General features: G+C 35.5%; 1 protein-coding gene across 2 annotated transcripts in view; it reads right to left on the minus strand.

The window, feature by feature from the left end:
- Window positions 1–13,482, minus strand: part of CRB1 (crumbs cell polarity complex component 1) — a 223,985-nt gene that overhangs the window by 23,798 nt on the left and 186,705 nt on the right. For both annotated transcript variants that reach the window (XM_003944139.4, XM_003944138.4), the window contains one exon: window positions 12,760–12,886. In XM_003944139.4, coding sequence (XP_003944188.2) covers window positions 12,760–12,886 — 127 coding nt within the window. The remainder of the gene's footprint in view (window positions 1–12,759; window positions 12,887–13,482) is intronic.

Consider the following 13,482-nt stretch of genomic DNA (forward strand, 5'->3'; position numbering starts at 1 on the left):
TAGCTATTTGTAAAACTAAAATAAATTCAACTAGCCAATGAAATAATCATGAATATAATTTCCAAATGATTAAATAACTTTCCTTGTAAATAGCCTATTTGGTTTGGGATGCTATATTTAACATGTGGCTTCCTTCTGTGTATAATTAGTCGCCAGAAGACATAGATAGTTCACATAAAACAAACCTGCATTTCAGTAACTACAGTTATGAGAAAAAAATTAATAGCCATCATCTTTATAATGTTTTAGGAGGAAAAACCCTTTTTAATTTAAAGAAATTTAGGAAATCTATACACATATAATCCGTGAATAAGTATTACGAGTCATGGAAGTTTCAAGTAGAAACAATATTAAAGCAATTACCAATTTCAAGTCAGTCATTCTGGTATTTAAAATCATCTAGATATTAAATTCCTGGAGTCTTCTACATGCTATTCAATTTGTTCCTCCAAAAGAAGATTTAGCAATGAATTCAATGAACTGTGGCTGAATTCAATGAATTCAATGAACCTTTCCTTTAAAAAAAAATCCAAACTATATAAAATGTATACACTCCATTCTTAAAATTAAAAATTAAAAGAAACTAATTTTATGTCATGTTAAACAAGACAATGGCAGGGTGTCCAGTTGCATACTAGCAGTTTTCAGTTTGGTTGACAACTCTATTTTTTTTGAAATGGAGTCTCACTCTGTCACCCAGGCTGGAGTGCAATGGTACAATCTCGGCTCACTGCAACTTCCACCTCCCGGGTTCAAGCAATTCTCCTGCCTCAGCCTACTGAGTAACTGGGGTTGCAGGTATATGTCACTGTGCCCAGCTAATTTTTGTATTTTTAGGAGAGACGAGGTTTTAACATCTTGGTCAGGCTGGTTTCGAACTCCTGACCTTGTGATCCACTTCCCAAAGTGCTGGAATTACAGGCTTGAGCCACCGTGCTCAGCTAACAACTCTATTTTTAATAGATGGAACTTATGTCAAAAGTTCTCCTTGAGTAAAAAATAAGGAAACTTAAGAAATTTGGTAACTAACAAGATGCAGTCAACTTTATTGTTTGCTTTATTTTTGTCAGTTAATTGGTTTGTAACATGTAGACTTGATTTCTGAATGATCTGTGATAGACATCAATTGCATTTTAAAGATAATCAAGTAAAACTTAATGCATTCTCCTGGGTGGGTAATAACTAGGATATGTCCTAGTTTGCCAAAAACAGTATCAATTTAGACTGTTGTCCTAGAATAATTATTAACAGTGTTGCTGTTTTTCACTTTGAAAATGCTCCAATTTGGATAAAAGATAATATGGCCAATATGGCCAACCTTGTCATAACCAATATATATCATTATAGGCATACTGAAAATATCTTTATGATTTACAAAATTAGAGAACTCTTAAGTATGAAGCTATGTATCTGATTTTCTTACCTGAGTTCTTTGAAAGCACAAACACACTTTTTTGTGTATATTTTCGTTGTTTACCATGCCTGGCTCAGAGCTTTGCCTGAAAGAGGCCCTTGACAAATGGTGATGAATGAATAAATGCATTATTTTAAAGACTGGTTTCCATAAGTCCAGTATCGCAGCAAGGCAATGATCCTTTTAGGGAGATTTTAGGAGATGATGAGATTGATGTGACAGCCAGCAAAAATGCTCACGATTTGGTTAGCTAGTCAACGCGGTTGGAAACGTCGACCTCGTGATTTCCCACAGTTGTCCATGGCTTAACAAACTAACCAATTTAGTTGGTTATACCTATAATCTAAGAGATCCATTCTGTCGGTTGCCTGTTTTCACTCTGTTCAGAACACATGAAAAAATGTGTTTTGAGGGTAAAAGCCTATGTTGCATGATGTCTGTGAAGCCTGCAGCAATGACCTCACATTAAGAAATGAAGACCATTGATTATACTTGGTGAAGCAGAAATCTTAATAAAGTGAAGAGATGAAGGGAAAACAGATTAGTGAACTAAATTGACCTGATTTTGGTGCTTTGATAATGCATCAAAATGACATTATGAACAATTTCTCATTTATTTATTTTTCCTCCATTTGAAATATTTAAAAATCTCTAAGTAACTTTAAACAAAATTGTGGTAAGATCATTTTACATGAGGTTTTACTAACAAAATTTCAAGTGCACAATACAATATTGTTAACTGTAGGCATAATTGTTGTATAGAAGTTCTCTACAACTTTTTCATCTTGTATAATTAAAGTTTTACACCTGGCTGGGCACAGCGGCTTATGCCTGTAATCCCAGCACTTTGGGAGGCCAGGATAGGAGGACTGTTTGAGCCCAGGAGTTTAAAAGCAGCCTTGGCAACACAGTGAGACCTCATCTCTAAAATAAATAAATAAATAATAAGAAGAAAATTAGCCTGGTGTAGTGCTACATGGCTGTAGTCCCAGCTAGTTAGGAGGCTGAGGAAGGAGGATTGCCTGAGCCTGAAAGTTTGAGGCCGCAGTGAGCTGTGATCACACCACTGGACTCTAACCCGGGTGACAGAGCAAGACCTTGTCTCAAAAAAAAAAAAAAAATATATATATATAATGTATATATTTATATACAAATATGCTTATAATTAGTATACTAATATGATTAGTATACTAATATAAGTATACTAAATTAATACATACATGTATATATTTATATACTAATCTAAAATATTTTAAATTCTCTCTTAAGTAACTTTAAAAAAATTGTGGTAAGATCATTTTACATGAGATCCTACTAACAAAATTTCAAGTGCACAATACAGTATTGTTAACTATAGATACAATTGTTGTACAGCAGTTCTCTAAAACTTACTCACCTTGTATAACTAAAATTTATACTTGACTGGGCACAGTGGCTCATGCCTGTAATCCCAGCACTTTGGGAGTACATATATACACATTGGGAGTGTATATACTTATATATAATTTAAATACACACACACACACACACACACACACACACACACACACATACTTATTTAAGGACATCATCCCATTTCCACTTCCCCCTAGCTCCTAGCAATCATAATTCTACTCTCTGCCACTAGGAGTTTGACTCTTCTAGATACCTTATATAAGTGAACTCATACAATACATGTACTTCTGTGATTGACTAATTTCACTTAGCATAATGTACTTCCGGTTCATTCCTATTGTAGTGTGTGTCATAATTTTATTCTTTTAAGGCTGAATAATATTCCATTGTATTTTCTTTATTAATTTATCCTTCAATGAACATGTAGCCTATTTCCATCTATTGGCTATTGTGAATAATGCTGAAATAAATGTGAGAGTGCAGATACGTCTTTGAAATCCTGATTTCAGTTATTTTGTGTATATACTCAGAATCATGAAGCATATGGTAGTTAACAAATTATATAATAATTCTGTTTTTTCATACAGGTTTTTATAATGGCCGAACCATTTCTACATATGTGTAACTTATTTAGAAATCAACTTATAGGGTTTGTTACTCAAGATAGTGCTGCATCCTAGGATGACCTGTGGCTTGGAATTAAATACTCCCAGGTGCTAAACCTTGCTGTGATCCTTACTTGTTGGGTGACCTTGGGCCAGGTAACTAGCCCTTCTAAATCTCATTTTCTCCATCTGTAAGATGGGTATTATAATATTTATCTCATAAGGTTGCTGTGAATATTTATTACTGTAATTGATATGTAAGATCCCTTCATCTCTTACATCCTTTCATTTTTCCGTCACAAAATCAGGGCAGACTCAGCCTTGTCTCCTACATCCTCTAAATCCTAGGCCTATATAATGACAATTTATATTTGTCATGATATTTCTTTGAAGTACTTTTAATGTCATTAGACTAAGACTACATTTTGATGAATGGAGTGCTGATGTTGATTGGGTTTTATAAATTTGCATCTTTAAAACAGGTCAGGTATGTAGGGACTATGCGGTGCCCTAGAGTACTCTGAGAGTCTCATTCACATTCTCTCTGGCACAAGGGATAGGGAGTTTCCTGCATCATCTTAGAACAGCAGGCAGAATTTTGAACTGTGGGTTGAGAGACCAGGATACTTGTATAGCCTACGTAAAGCACTCTCTCTCTAAGCTTTAGATTCTTCATCTCATACATAAAGATGTTGGATTAGATGATTCCTGAAATTCTTTTTAACTCTTTAATTCTCCCTTCTGCCTTAACAATCCAAACTTTAGAAGAAGCATCCTGCCAAATATCAGGCACTTATTATGTAGTCATCTGAACCATATTAAATTGTCATCTTCATCAGTCAAATGGTCAAATATATGCAAGTTCATACGACTCAATCTAATGTTTCAGTGGCGTATATTTCAGTGTAGTGGTTGAAAGAGCATTCACTTAATCTTCCTACAAGGGACGTCCTATAATTTACAATGGAATGTTTTTCTAAAGTCACTATTTTACCATACGATTTTAAGAAGAAAAACACAACTTAAACAAACTTTCCTAATTGCTCTCTTGTTTTTGTCTGGCAATATGCCTTGATTCTACTGCGGATCTTGTTTGGAAATGATTGAGGTTGAATCAGTGCAGACCTCGAAGGTTGCTCAGAAAAGGCTGTAAGTGCATTGAAGTACACAACACACATCCAGGCCCAGCCCATCCTTGCTCTGAATGGGGCGGAATCGATAGTGTTAGGTTTTCAATTTCAGAAAAAGCAGCAAATAAATCACTGCATTAAAAAAAATCACATTCTTAGGGAAATGCCTCATTCTCAAACATTTCTTTACTGTAACATGGTCTAATATGTTAATGACCTGAAAAATCTAGACATATCATATCCAATCCTTCCTTTCTCCAAAGGATCAGGTGATCTTGGCCAACTATTTAGCCCTCTATATGACATCTTCCCTCAACTAAAATTCACAAATGTCATTTTCAACCTAGTCCATAATTTTGTTATCATGAATAATCCATGCCATAATCTTGAGAAATTTTATACATACAAAATACATTAGTTGTGCTAATCAGCTAATTATAGATGCTTAAGAAATGTCAAGTTTATAGCTCTCTTTCAATCAGTACATAAGTATTCTCTACAATATTTCTGAAATATGGTCATTCAGATTCTACTGGAATGCTTCCAGGGATGGGAGTTCAGGTTGGTACAAATCAATGCATTACGCTATTGAGTACTTCTAATGTTAATTTGCCTCCTCTTATGCTGACTTCAAATCTTCTTTCAGTAAATTATATTCCTTTGTCTTACTTCTGCTTTTTGTATTAATATAGAACAAATCAATTTTTTCATTCTCATGATAATGTTTCAAATATGTGAAGGCAGTTTCATGCTTTCCTTAAGACTTGTCTTTCTAGACAAAATATCTCTTTATCCTTACACTGTTTCCAAAAAATCTAGCATCACACAATATGCTCACGTAACAAACTGCTAAACTAAACAAAAATGCCTTTTTCCAGGCTCTTGCATTCATCAATGTTCTCCCCAAAATGCAGTGCCCAGAAGTAAAACCTGCTCTTCTCAATTGATGTGGTCAATGCAGAAATCAGAAGGAAAATCATATATCTTGTTCTGGAATCAAATACCTATTCAAATACAGTCTCAGATTATCTACTTAAAATGACAGTTTCCACTTCTGTGGGCAAAGTAGCTTTACTAGACTGACCCTTTGGCATATAACAGCTATAAAATCTAGATAGAATATCAAAAACAACAATCTGAGGGCAGTCATATAATAATCAAAAGTATGCATTGACCTGTAAGAGAATTTGAACTAAGAAAAGCAGAGGGCACTGTGTGATTTTCCTATTTTTGGAGTGCAGTCTCTACTCAATACCATGCCAGTTACCTAAAACTAAGAGAGACATTTGCAATCTTACAGGCTTGAAGAGCCATAGCAGCTGGAAAGTGAAGGAAACATTTTAGAAAGGAGAGAGCTATGGAGATGGAGCCTCAACGCCTGAAAATGATTTCTGCTCAAATCTCTGGTTAACCCTTGAAATATGCCCATATAGAGTAGACTCCAAGCCACCCAGCTAAAGACAAAATAACTGAGCAGAGATGGCAGCTGTGACACACCACGGAGGGCACTGCCACAGAGCTAGAAGTTTGATTCAGCTAACTGACTGCCTGCCAAAATAAAATAATAGTTTTCCGAGGAATATAAAAGAATTCATAGTCTCTGCATTGTATAAGTTACAATGACCAGGATGCAATCCAAAATTACTAGATAAAGAAACAGAAAAATGAAACTCATATATATATATAAAATATATATATATTATATATATAACATATATGCAATATATATATATATAATATATACACATATATATGAGGAAATTTAATAAATGCAGACCAATCACAAGATAACCAAGGTGTTGGAATTAACAGAAAGGGATTTTAAAGCAGCTGTTATAACTATGATGCTACAACTAAAAGAAAATAAAAATGCACACTGACATAGTTGCTATTATTTTGACATTGTGGCAAATACCACTATGAATAAATATGTATTTGTATTCTTAAATAGCCTGCAGTTTCTCACTTAGCTATAGCATGATAAATTTTATTCTAGATACATAAGCATTTGTCCTTATTAAAGTAAAAATATTAAAATAAGGAAGCAATATAATTTCTTCTCAAGATCCCCATGTTACTGTAAAGGGATAATTCTCTTACAGATATTTGTAGAGCTGAGTTAGGTATGTTAGATGGCCTCTGGCCTTGGGCAGTTTATTATTGGATACTGGTTTTTTGTGCACATGTATAGATGATTAGACAAGTAACAAGTGCTAAACTCAGAAGTGCAGGAATAAAACAGTAAGCTTTTCCTGGGGCAACCAGGGAGAGGATCCTGGAAAAGTCTATACAAGATCTGAGATTTCTGGAAGGACAAAAGTATGTCAGGCAGAGAGGAAGGGAATGACAGGTGGGGTGAGGGACAGTGCGTGAGGGAAGAGCTGTGACAGCTGCGAAAAGTTCAGAGGCAAATGCAAAGTCCCATGTGGCTGGAGAGCGGTGTTTGTGAGAGCACAGGTTAAGAAATAAGTTGGAGAGAGTTTGTGTCACATTTGCAAAGGGCTTGCACCCAAACTGGATATGGAGACCAAATTTACACTACCCAGATGTGGGAATCCCCAAACTGAGAACACAAAAACAGGCACTAGACTAATGGAACTCCTGGCTTCCTAGCAAAATCTAAAGCTAAGGCTGTAGTCAGCTCAGCACACAAAGACCCCACAGGAAAAAGAAATATCCTCTTAAAGTTGTATTTGCTCTTAAAAAATTACAAACCACAAGAAGAAAAACTCTGTTGTGAGTAAAATTCAGCAGAAACCAAAATAGGAGGATGAGCACTCCAAGAGCTTGAAATAACACAACAGTCTGAACGAGACTATTAAATAGGTTCATAACTATGTGAAAGTAGAATAAATGTAGCAATTATAGAGAAAAAACAGAACACAAACAAAAGAAAAGATTGATTTGTAAGGTGACAAAATGTCAGAATTTTTAATAGTAATTTAAAATTTAAAATCTATCAGTAGATTATATGCAGACTACCAGCGTTTGAAAGAGAAATATTGGAAATATATGCAGAATGCAGCACAGAGTGTAAAAAAAGATAAGATAAGAGAAGGTGTGGCAGACAGACCTTGTTAGTTTGTTTTGAGACAGTCTTGCTCTGTCGCCCAGGCTGGAGTGCAGCGGCACCATCGTGGCTCACGACAGCCTCGACTTCCCAGGCTCAGGTGATCCTTCCACCTCACCCTCAGCCTCCTGAGTAGCTGGGACTACAGGCACATGCCAAGCTAATTCTTTTGTTGTTGTTGTTGTTGCAGAAATGATTTCACCGTGTTGCCTAGGCTGGTCTGGAAATCCTATACTCAAGTGATCTTACTGCTTAGGTCTCTCAAAATGTTCAGATTACAGATGTGAGCCACCGCACCTGACTGACAGATACCATTTTAAGGTAGACCTCCATGGTTCCCCACCTCCTGGTGATTACACCTGGTGTGCCTCTCTCCCTTAGAGTGTAGATAGAGCCTGTGACTTGCTTTTAACCAACAAACTGCGATAAAGCTGAGGGGATATATGTGAGTGTATGTACACAGTTACATAATTATGTTACATAAAATGGTAACATCGATTTTGCTGGAATCTCTCCCTCCATTTTTGGCTTTGAGGAAGTAAGCAACCATGTTAGGGAGCCCCAAGCGGCAAGGAGCTGAGGGCTGCCTCCAGGAGACGAGGGCTACTTCCTGCCATCAGCCTCAGTGAACTTGACCCCCGAGTTCACTCCAGAAGTGGACCCTCCCTTGGTTCAGCTCAGATGAGACCACATTTCTGGCTGACACCTTGAATGCTGTCTTGTGAGATCCTGAGCAGAGGACCTAGTTGAGCTGTGCCTGGGCTCCTGATGACAGAAACTGTGAGATAATAAATGTGTGTTTTAAGTTGCTAAGTTTGAAGTACTATTATTCTAGAGCAATAAAGAAATAATACAAATGGATTACACATACAAATAAGGGAATATAAAACTCAAGAGCTCTATAAATATATCCCAAATAAGTATACCCAGATATGCCTATTGAGCTCCAGAATGGAATATGCACAGTGATTAATAACTGTATTTAGATATCCAACAGATCTTAAATTTATTCATTTATTCAGTCAACAAAGATATTAAAAATATTATTCACCAAATTTAACTTATCACCCCCTTAGACCCACAGCTTCTCTCAAACAATCATGCTTCAAACATTTAAAGTCTTCTCTACAACTATATATAGTAGTGCAAAATCTCATTTTTTCTTTATCACGGCAGCAGCCTCCTAACCGTGTCTTTCTGGGTCCAGTCTTGCCTTCCTTTTAAGCCGTTCTGTATGTAGAAGCCCAAGGGATCTTTGTAAAGTGCAAGTATAATCATGACATTTTTCTTATTTGAAACCCTTCAAGGATTCTCCACGTCTCTTAAGATGAAAAACCAAGGTCTCTGCCAAGGCTTATAAGGGCTCACTCCTGCTTATTTCTACAGCCCAATCTTTCAGCACTGTCATCCTGTGACACCAGCTGCCACAGAGCATGACGTCTGTGGCCCCTTCTGCCTGAAACGCACTGTACTGTGCCGTGGCTCCGCCCACAGCCTAACTCCCTCGAGTCTTAGCTAAGGCTTCAGGAAACTTGCCTTGACCTTCCATATCCAAAAGACTGAAAAAAATGGCCCTCCTGTATGCTCCCTTACAGCTGCCACCTAGTTACTTCCTAAGGTTGTTTATTTACCCGCATTCTTTGCCATAACTTGAGCTTACTGTGAGCAAGCAGTGGGTCTAAATCATACTTCTATTCCCAGGACCTAGTATAGAATATGACAAATAGTAGATATACATTAAACATTTGTTGAATAAAAAAAAAAAGCAGAGAAGTAACATAGTTTATATTAGCAATAATATTGGCAGTTGAGAAACAGATTTCTTCACTGATTTCCTACCTAACTCACTAAACTCAAATTTGATGCAGCATCATTTTCAGAAAAAGTTTCATTTTAATATTGCAAAATTAAAGCTTAACAGTTTCCATTTTAAAACCTAGAAATGCTCAAAAGATCTTTTAAGAAAATTTAGTGAAGAATTTAGAAGGTAAAAAAATTTTGGTTGACCTTGTATTGAAAAAAGATAATTAAAAATATAATGTATTTAAAAATGGCTTATCACAGTTCCTGGCACAAAGTAAGTCCTCAGTGGTGTTAATTGAACTTAATTGTCTCTCCATGCTCCTCACACAAGGATTTTTCCAAATGTGCCTATTCTCTCTACTTCTCTAGTTTGCAAAAAGCAGAGTGATAAAAGCCACTTGCCATGTACACACACAAAGAAAGAGGCATGGCCAAAAGTAGAGACATAGCCCTGTTTAGTTTAATGTTAAATATGAAAAATGGAGCAAAATGGAATTAGTTTTTATTCAAGTAAATATAGGCTATGTTTTAGAAACTTGGTCCAGAGGAGATAGTGTAAATTTCTGTCATTTAGGTAAAACAGCCCCTCCTTAGAACAAACAATAAGAACAATTAGGGTTGTAATCAACTCCAGAATGCCAACTAGAGGATTCTGTGCCACAGAGGGAACATATATTCGACTCTGACTTGGATGCCACAGGGTTTATTTCAGTGACATTTTCGCAGAAAGAGATCAGGATTCAGGAACATCAGTACTAGTACTTCTGCGGTATGTGTGTGTGTATTTGTTTGTGTGTGTATATGCATGGGTGGTGGACATTTTACCACACAAGACATAGTCAAGGCCAGCAAATACAAGTACCATTAGAAGATGAGAAAGAGAAGATACAGAAACAAAGGTTTTATTTTTCTGTGCAAATGGTTAAAGCCATAGTCACACACATGCAGTTGAAAATACAGAAGAATAAAAAGAAAAGGGACGACATTTTTAAAAGTCAGATATCTCGTGACAACAAGACATTTGGAAAACAGAAAAGCAACTGACAATTACAGCGACAACAGAGGCATCAGAATTGTACAGAGAAATTGTGAGTGAATATTTCTTAACCATATTTGGTAGAGAGCATACTACATTTGGAACAGCCTGTAAGTATATAAGTACAGATATGCCTAGAAAGGAGTAAATATGAAAACTATACATATGGTCTTTGACTACAATCTATTTTATGCTTATTGCAAATACTTATGAATGCAAATATTAATGGAAAGTTTTTCCCCATGTCTTTTGTCACAAATCTAATTTGGAACAAGTCATCTGAAGCAGCAGCATTACACAGGCAGCCTTGGATGTGAAGAAAATGGATGAGTAAAAAGGAAACTCTTTGCAAATAGTTGTTCCCAGTTTGAAATCATTCCCACTACTCTAAAGGATATGAATTTGCTGCATAAAAATCTTCTATTACTATTGCAAGATAAAAACACATTTTATTTGCTTTTGCTGTATATTACTTCATACTATATGCTACATGACAAGGATATTATTTTGTCTTCGTTTGTTTGAATGGTATATTTAAATTTACCTTGGTCATTCCCACAGAAAAACAACTTCCTTAAAACAATTGGGACTAAGTAGATATCACCCAATGGATAAATTATCCTCACATATTCAAATCATATTTACAAAATGACATTTGATAGGCCATCGTTATTTTAGTGGCTTTCTAAATTAATCACAGGACCAAACTATTTTTCCTTTAAATGAACACAAATAATGTCTTCTTTGGAAGAGTATATCTACACAAAGATATTTAGCATAAGTGATAACACAATAGTGGAAAGAATAAAAACATTAACAAAAATTTTCCAATTATTTTATGATCTCTGTAATCTTTATAATAAAGACTATATTAATTTTTGCATACCCTATTAATTCACAGATCCATCATTTCAGGTGTATGTTTATTTTTAAAAATCAGAATGTCAAATATATTTTGGTTATGACGTATATTATGTTTTTATACTTTTTTCAGAAAGGTACTTGAAGAAAATAAATGCACTTACAAATCTTAGAAAACCATAGCTCTAAGAAAATTCAAGTTTTACAATTATAAATTTACATGTAAACTACAGTTCTTATTTTTATTAAATATTCATTGAAAAGCAACTGAAATTCGTTCATTTGATTGAAAAGTCAACAAGGTCATAAATTTAGAAACAATTAATAAAAAATTATTCTGTTTGTTAGGAAAAGGGAAAGTATTGCAGGAAAAGAAATAGAGAATTATTTGTAACTTTGTTAGAGTTTTATGGAATCAAAAATTATACTGGCAAGGTATAATTTCACTATTGATACCAGAAATAGCTTTTCTACATTTTTAGGAACTTGATGTAAATTCCTCATTTCTCTTTACATATGTATCACATATCAGAGACCTGGAAACAATTCATCTGAATAGCTTCATATTAAAACATAGATGGATATAATCAGCAATTCTTAATTTTTTTTTTTTTTTTTTTTGAGACAGAGTCTTGCTCTGTTGCCCAGGCTGCAGTGTAGTGGTGTGATCATGGCTCATTGCAACATCCGCCTCCTGGGTTCAAGCAGTCCTCCTTCCTCAGCCTCCCGAGTAGCTGAGATTACAGGCAAACGCCACTACTCCTGGTTAATTTTTGTATTTTTAGTAGAGACAGGGTTTCTCCATACTGGTCAAGTTGTTCTTGAACTCCTGTCCTCAGCCTCCCGAAGTGCTGGGATTATAAGCATGAGCCACCACACCCAGACTGTAATTCTCAATTTTTGTGTCATAAATAATAGATAAGAATGACACAACAGAAATGGAAATAGAATCATAGTCATTGAGGCAACTTACAGTGTGAAAATATGTATACTCAGAAATGGAATGGAAAAAATGGATTATTAATTGCAGTAATAATTCACATATAGAAGTGTTAAGAATAATAATATATTTGCACTAAATATACTTAATAAGGAATTTTTTCTAGTTACATTAAGGACAATTTTTCATATTTCAAGGTGGAGTAGGAAAATATTTTATATACAAAGGGTTTCTGATATGCTTAAAATAAGACTTGAATTTATTTTAATTATGAAGATGGTTTTTATTTTCCTTTTTTCCCCAGAGATCTAAAACGAATCAAGGCATATCTTGAAATTCAATGGCTTTTTTTTTTCATTTGGGAATGTTCAAATAGATGTTAATAATCTTCCTGTTCACCCCACTCAACAACTGGCTCATCATTCATTCGCAAAATGAGGTAAGAAAGAAGCTGAAAGAGATTCTGCCAGAATAAGAGAGAGACATAAAAGGAGAGGTCGCTTACGTCCACCTCGCAGCGCTCGCCGGCAAAGGCAACATCACAGAGGCACTGGAATTTGTTGAGTAAGTCCTGGCACAGTCCTCCATTGACGCATGGATCAGAGGCACACTCATCAATGTCCTTTTCGCACCTTGAAAATAAACAGAATAGCAGAAACCTAGGACGCTGTTGAATACGTTGTTTGTGAAATGGGAAGAAAGAATTTGCCATATTTATCTGGAACAGCACAGCTGTTATCTACCAATCCACACATGCTTTATATATACTTGATAATGTTGGAGATGTTCCTTAGAATTTCTTTAACTCATTTGGGGTTTAATGGAAATAATTTGTACACATGTGTCTACATATACACATGGAATTAATCAGAATGAGAAAATAGATGCAAATATTTAGAAGCTAAGAAAAAGTGGGCCATGCAGAACCAGTGTCACCCTTAAGAGCATTAGCAGGGTTCCCAGCTTCTGTAAATGCTCAGTTTATTAGGGGCACGAAGAGAGAGGCTCTATTTTGCCATCTGCAGTCTCAGTGAAGACCTACATCCAGGCTATCAGGATCCTCATGCATCACAGCCTTCAGGCTAAGGGGAAAAGCCCACCAAAGAGAGACAGAAAAAGAAAAGGGTTATTCTGAGAGATTTTGAATTATTTCCTGTGGAAATCCCCCCTTTTTTTTCTAACAAAAGCAAAACATGGATCATTAGAAGATTGTACTTGCTAAAAAAAT

The sequence above is a fragment of the Saimiri boliviensis genome, chromosome 14 (assembly GCF_048565385.1).
Source record: "Saimiri boliviensis isolate mSaiBol1 chromosome 14, mSaiBol1.pri, whole genome shotgun sequence".
In the NCBI taxonomy this organism is placed as follows: domain Eukaryota; kingdom Metazoa; phylum Chordata; class Mammalia; order Primates; family Cebidae; genus Saimiri; species Saimiri boliviensis.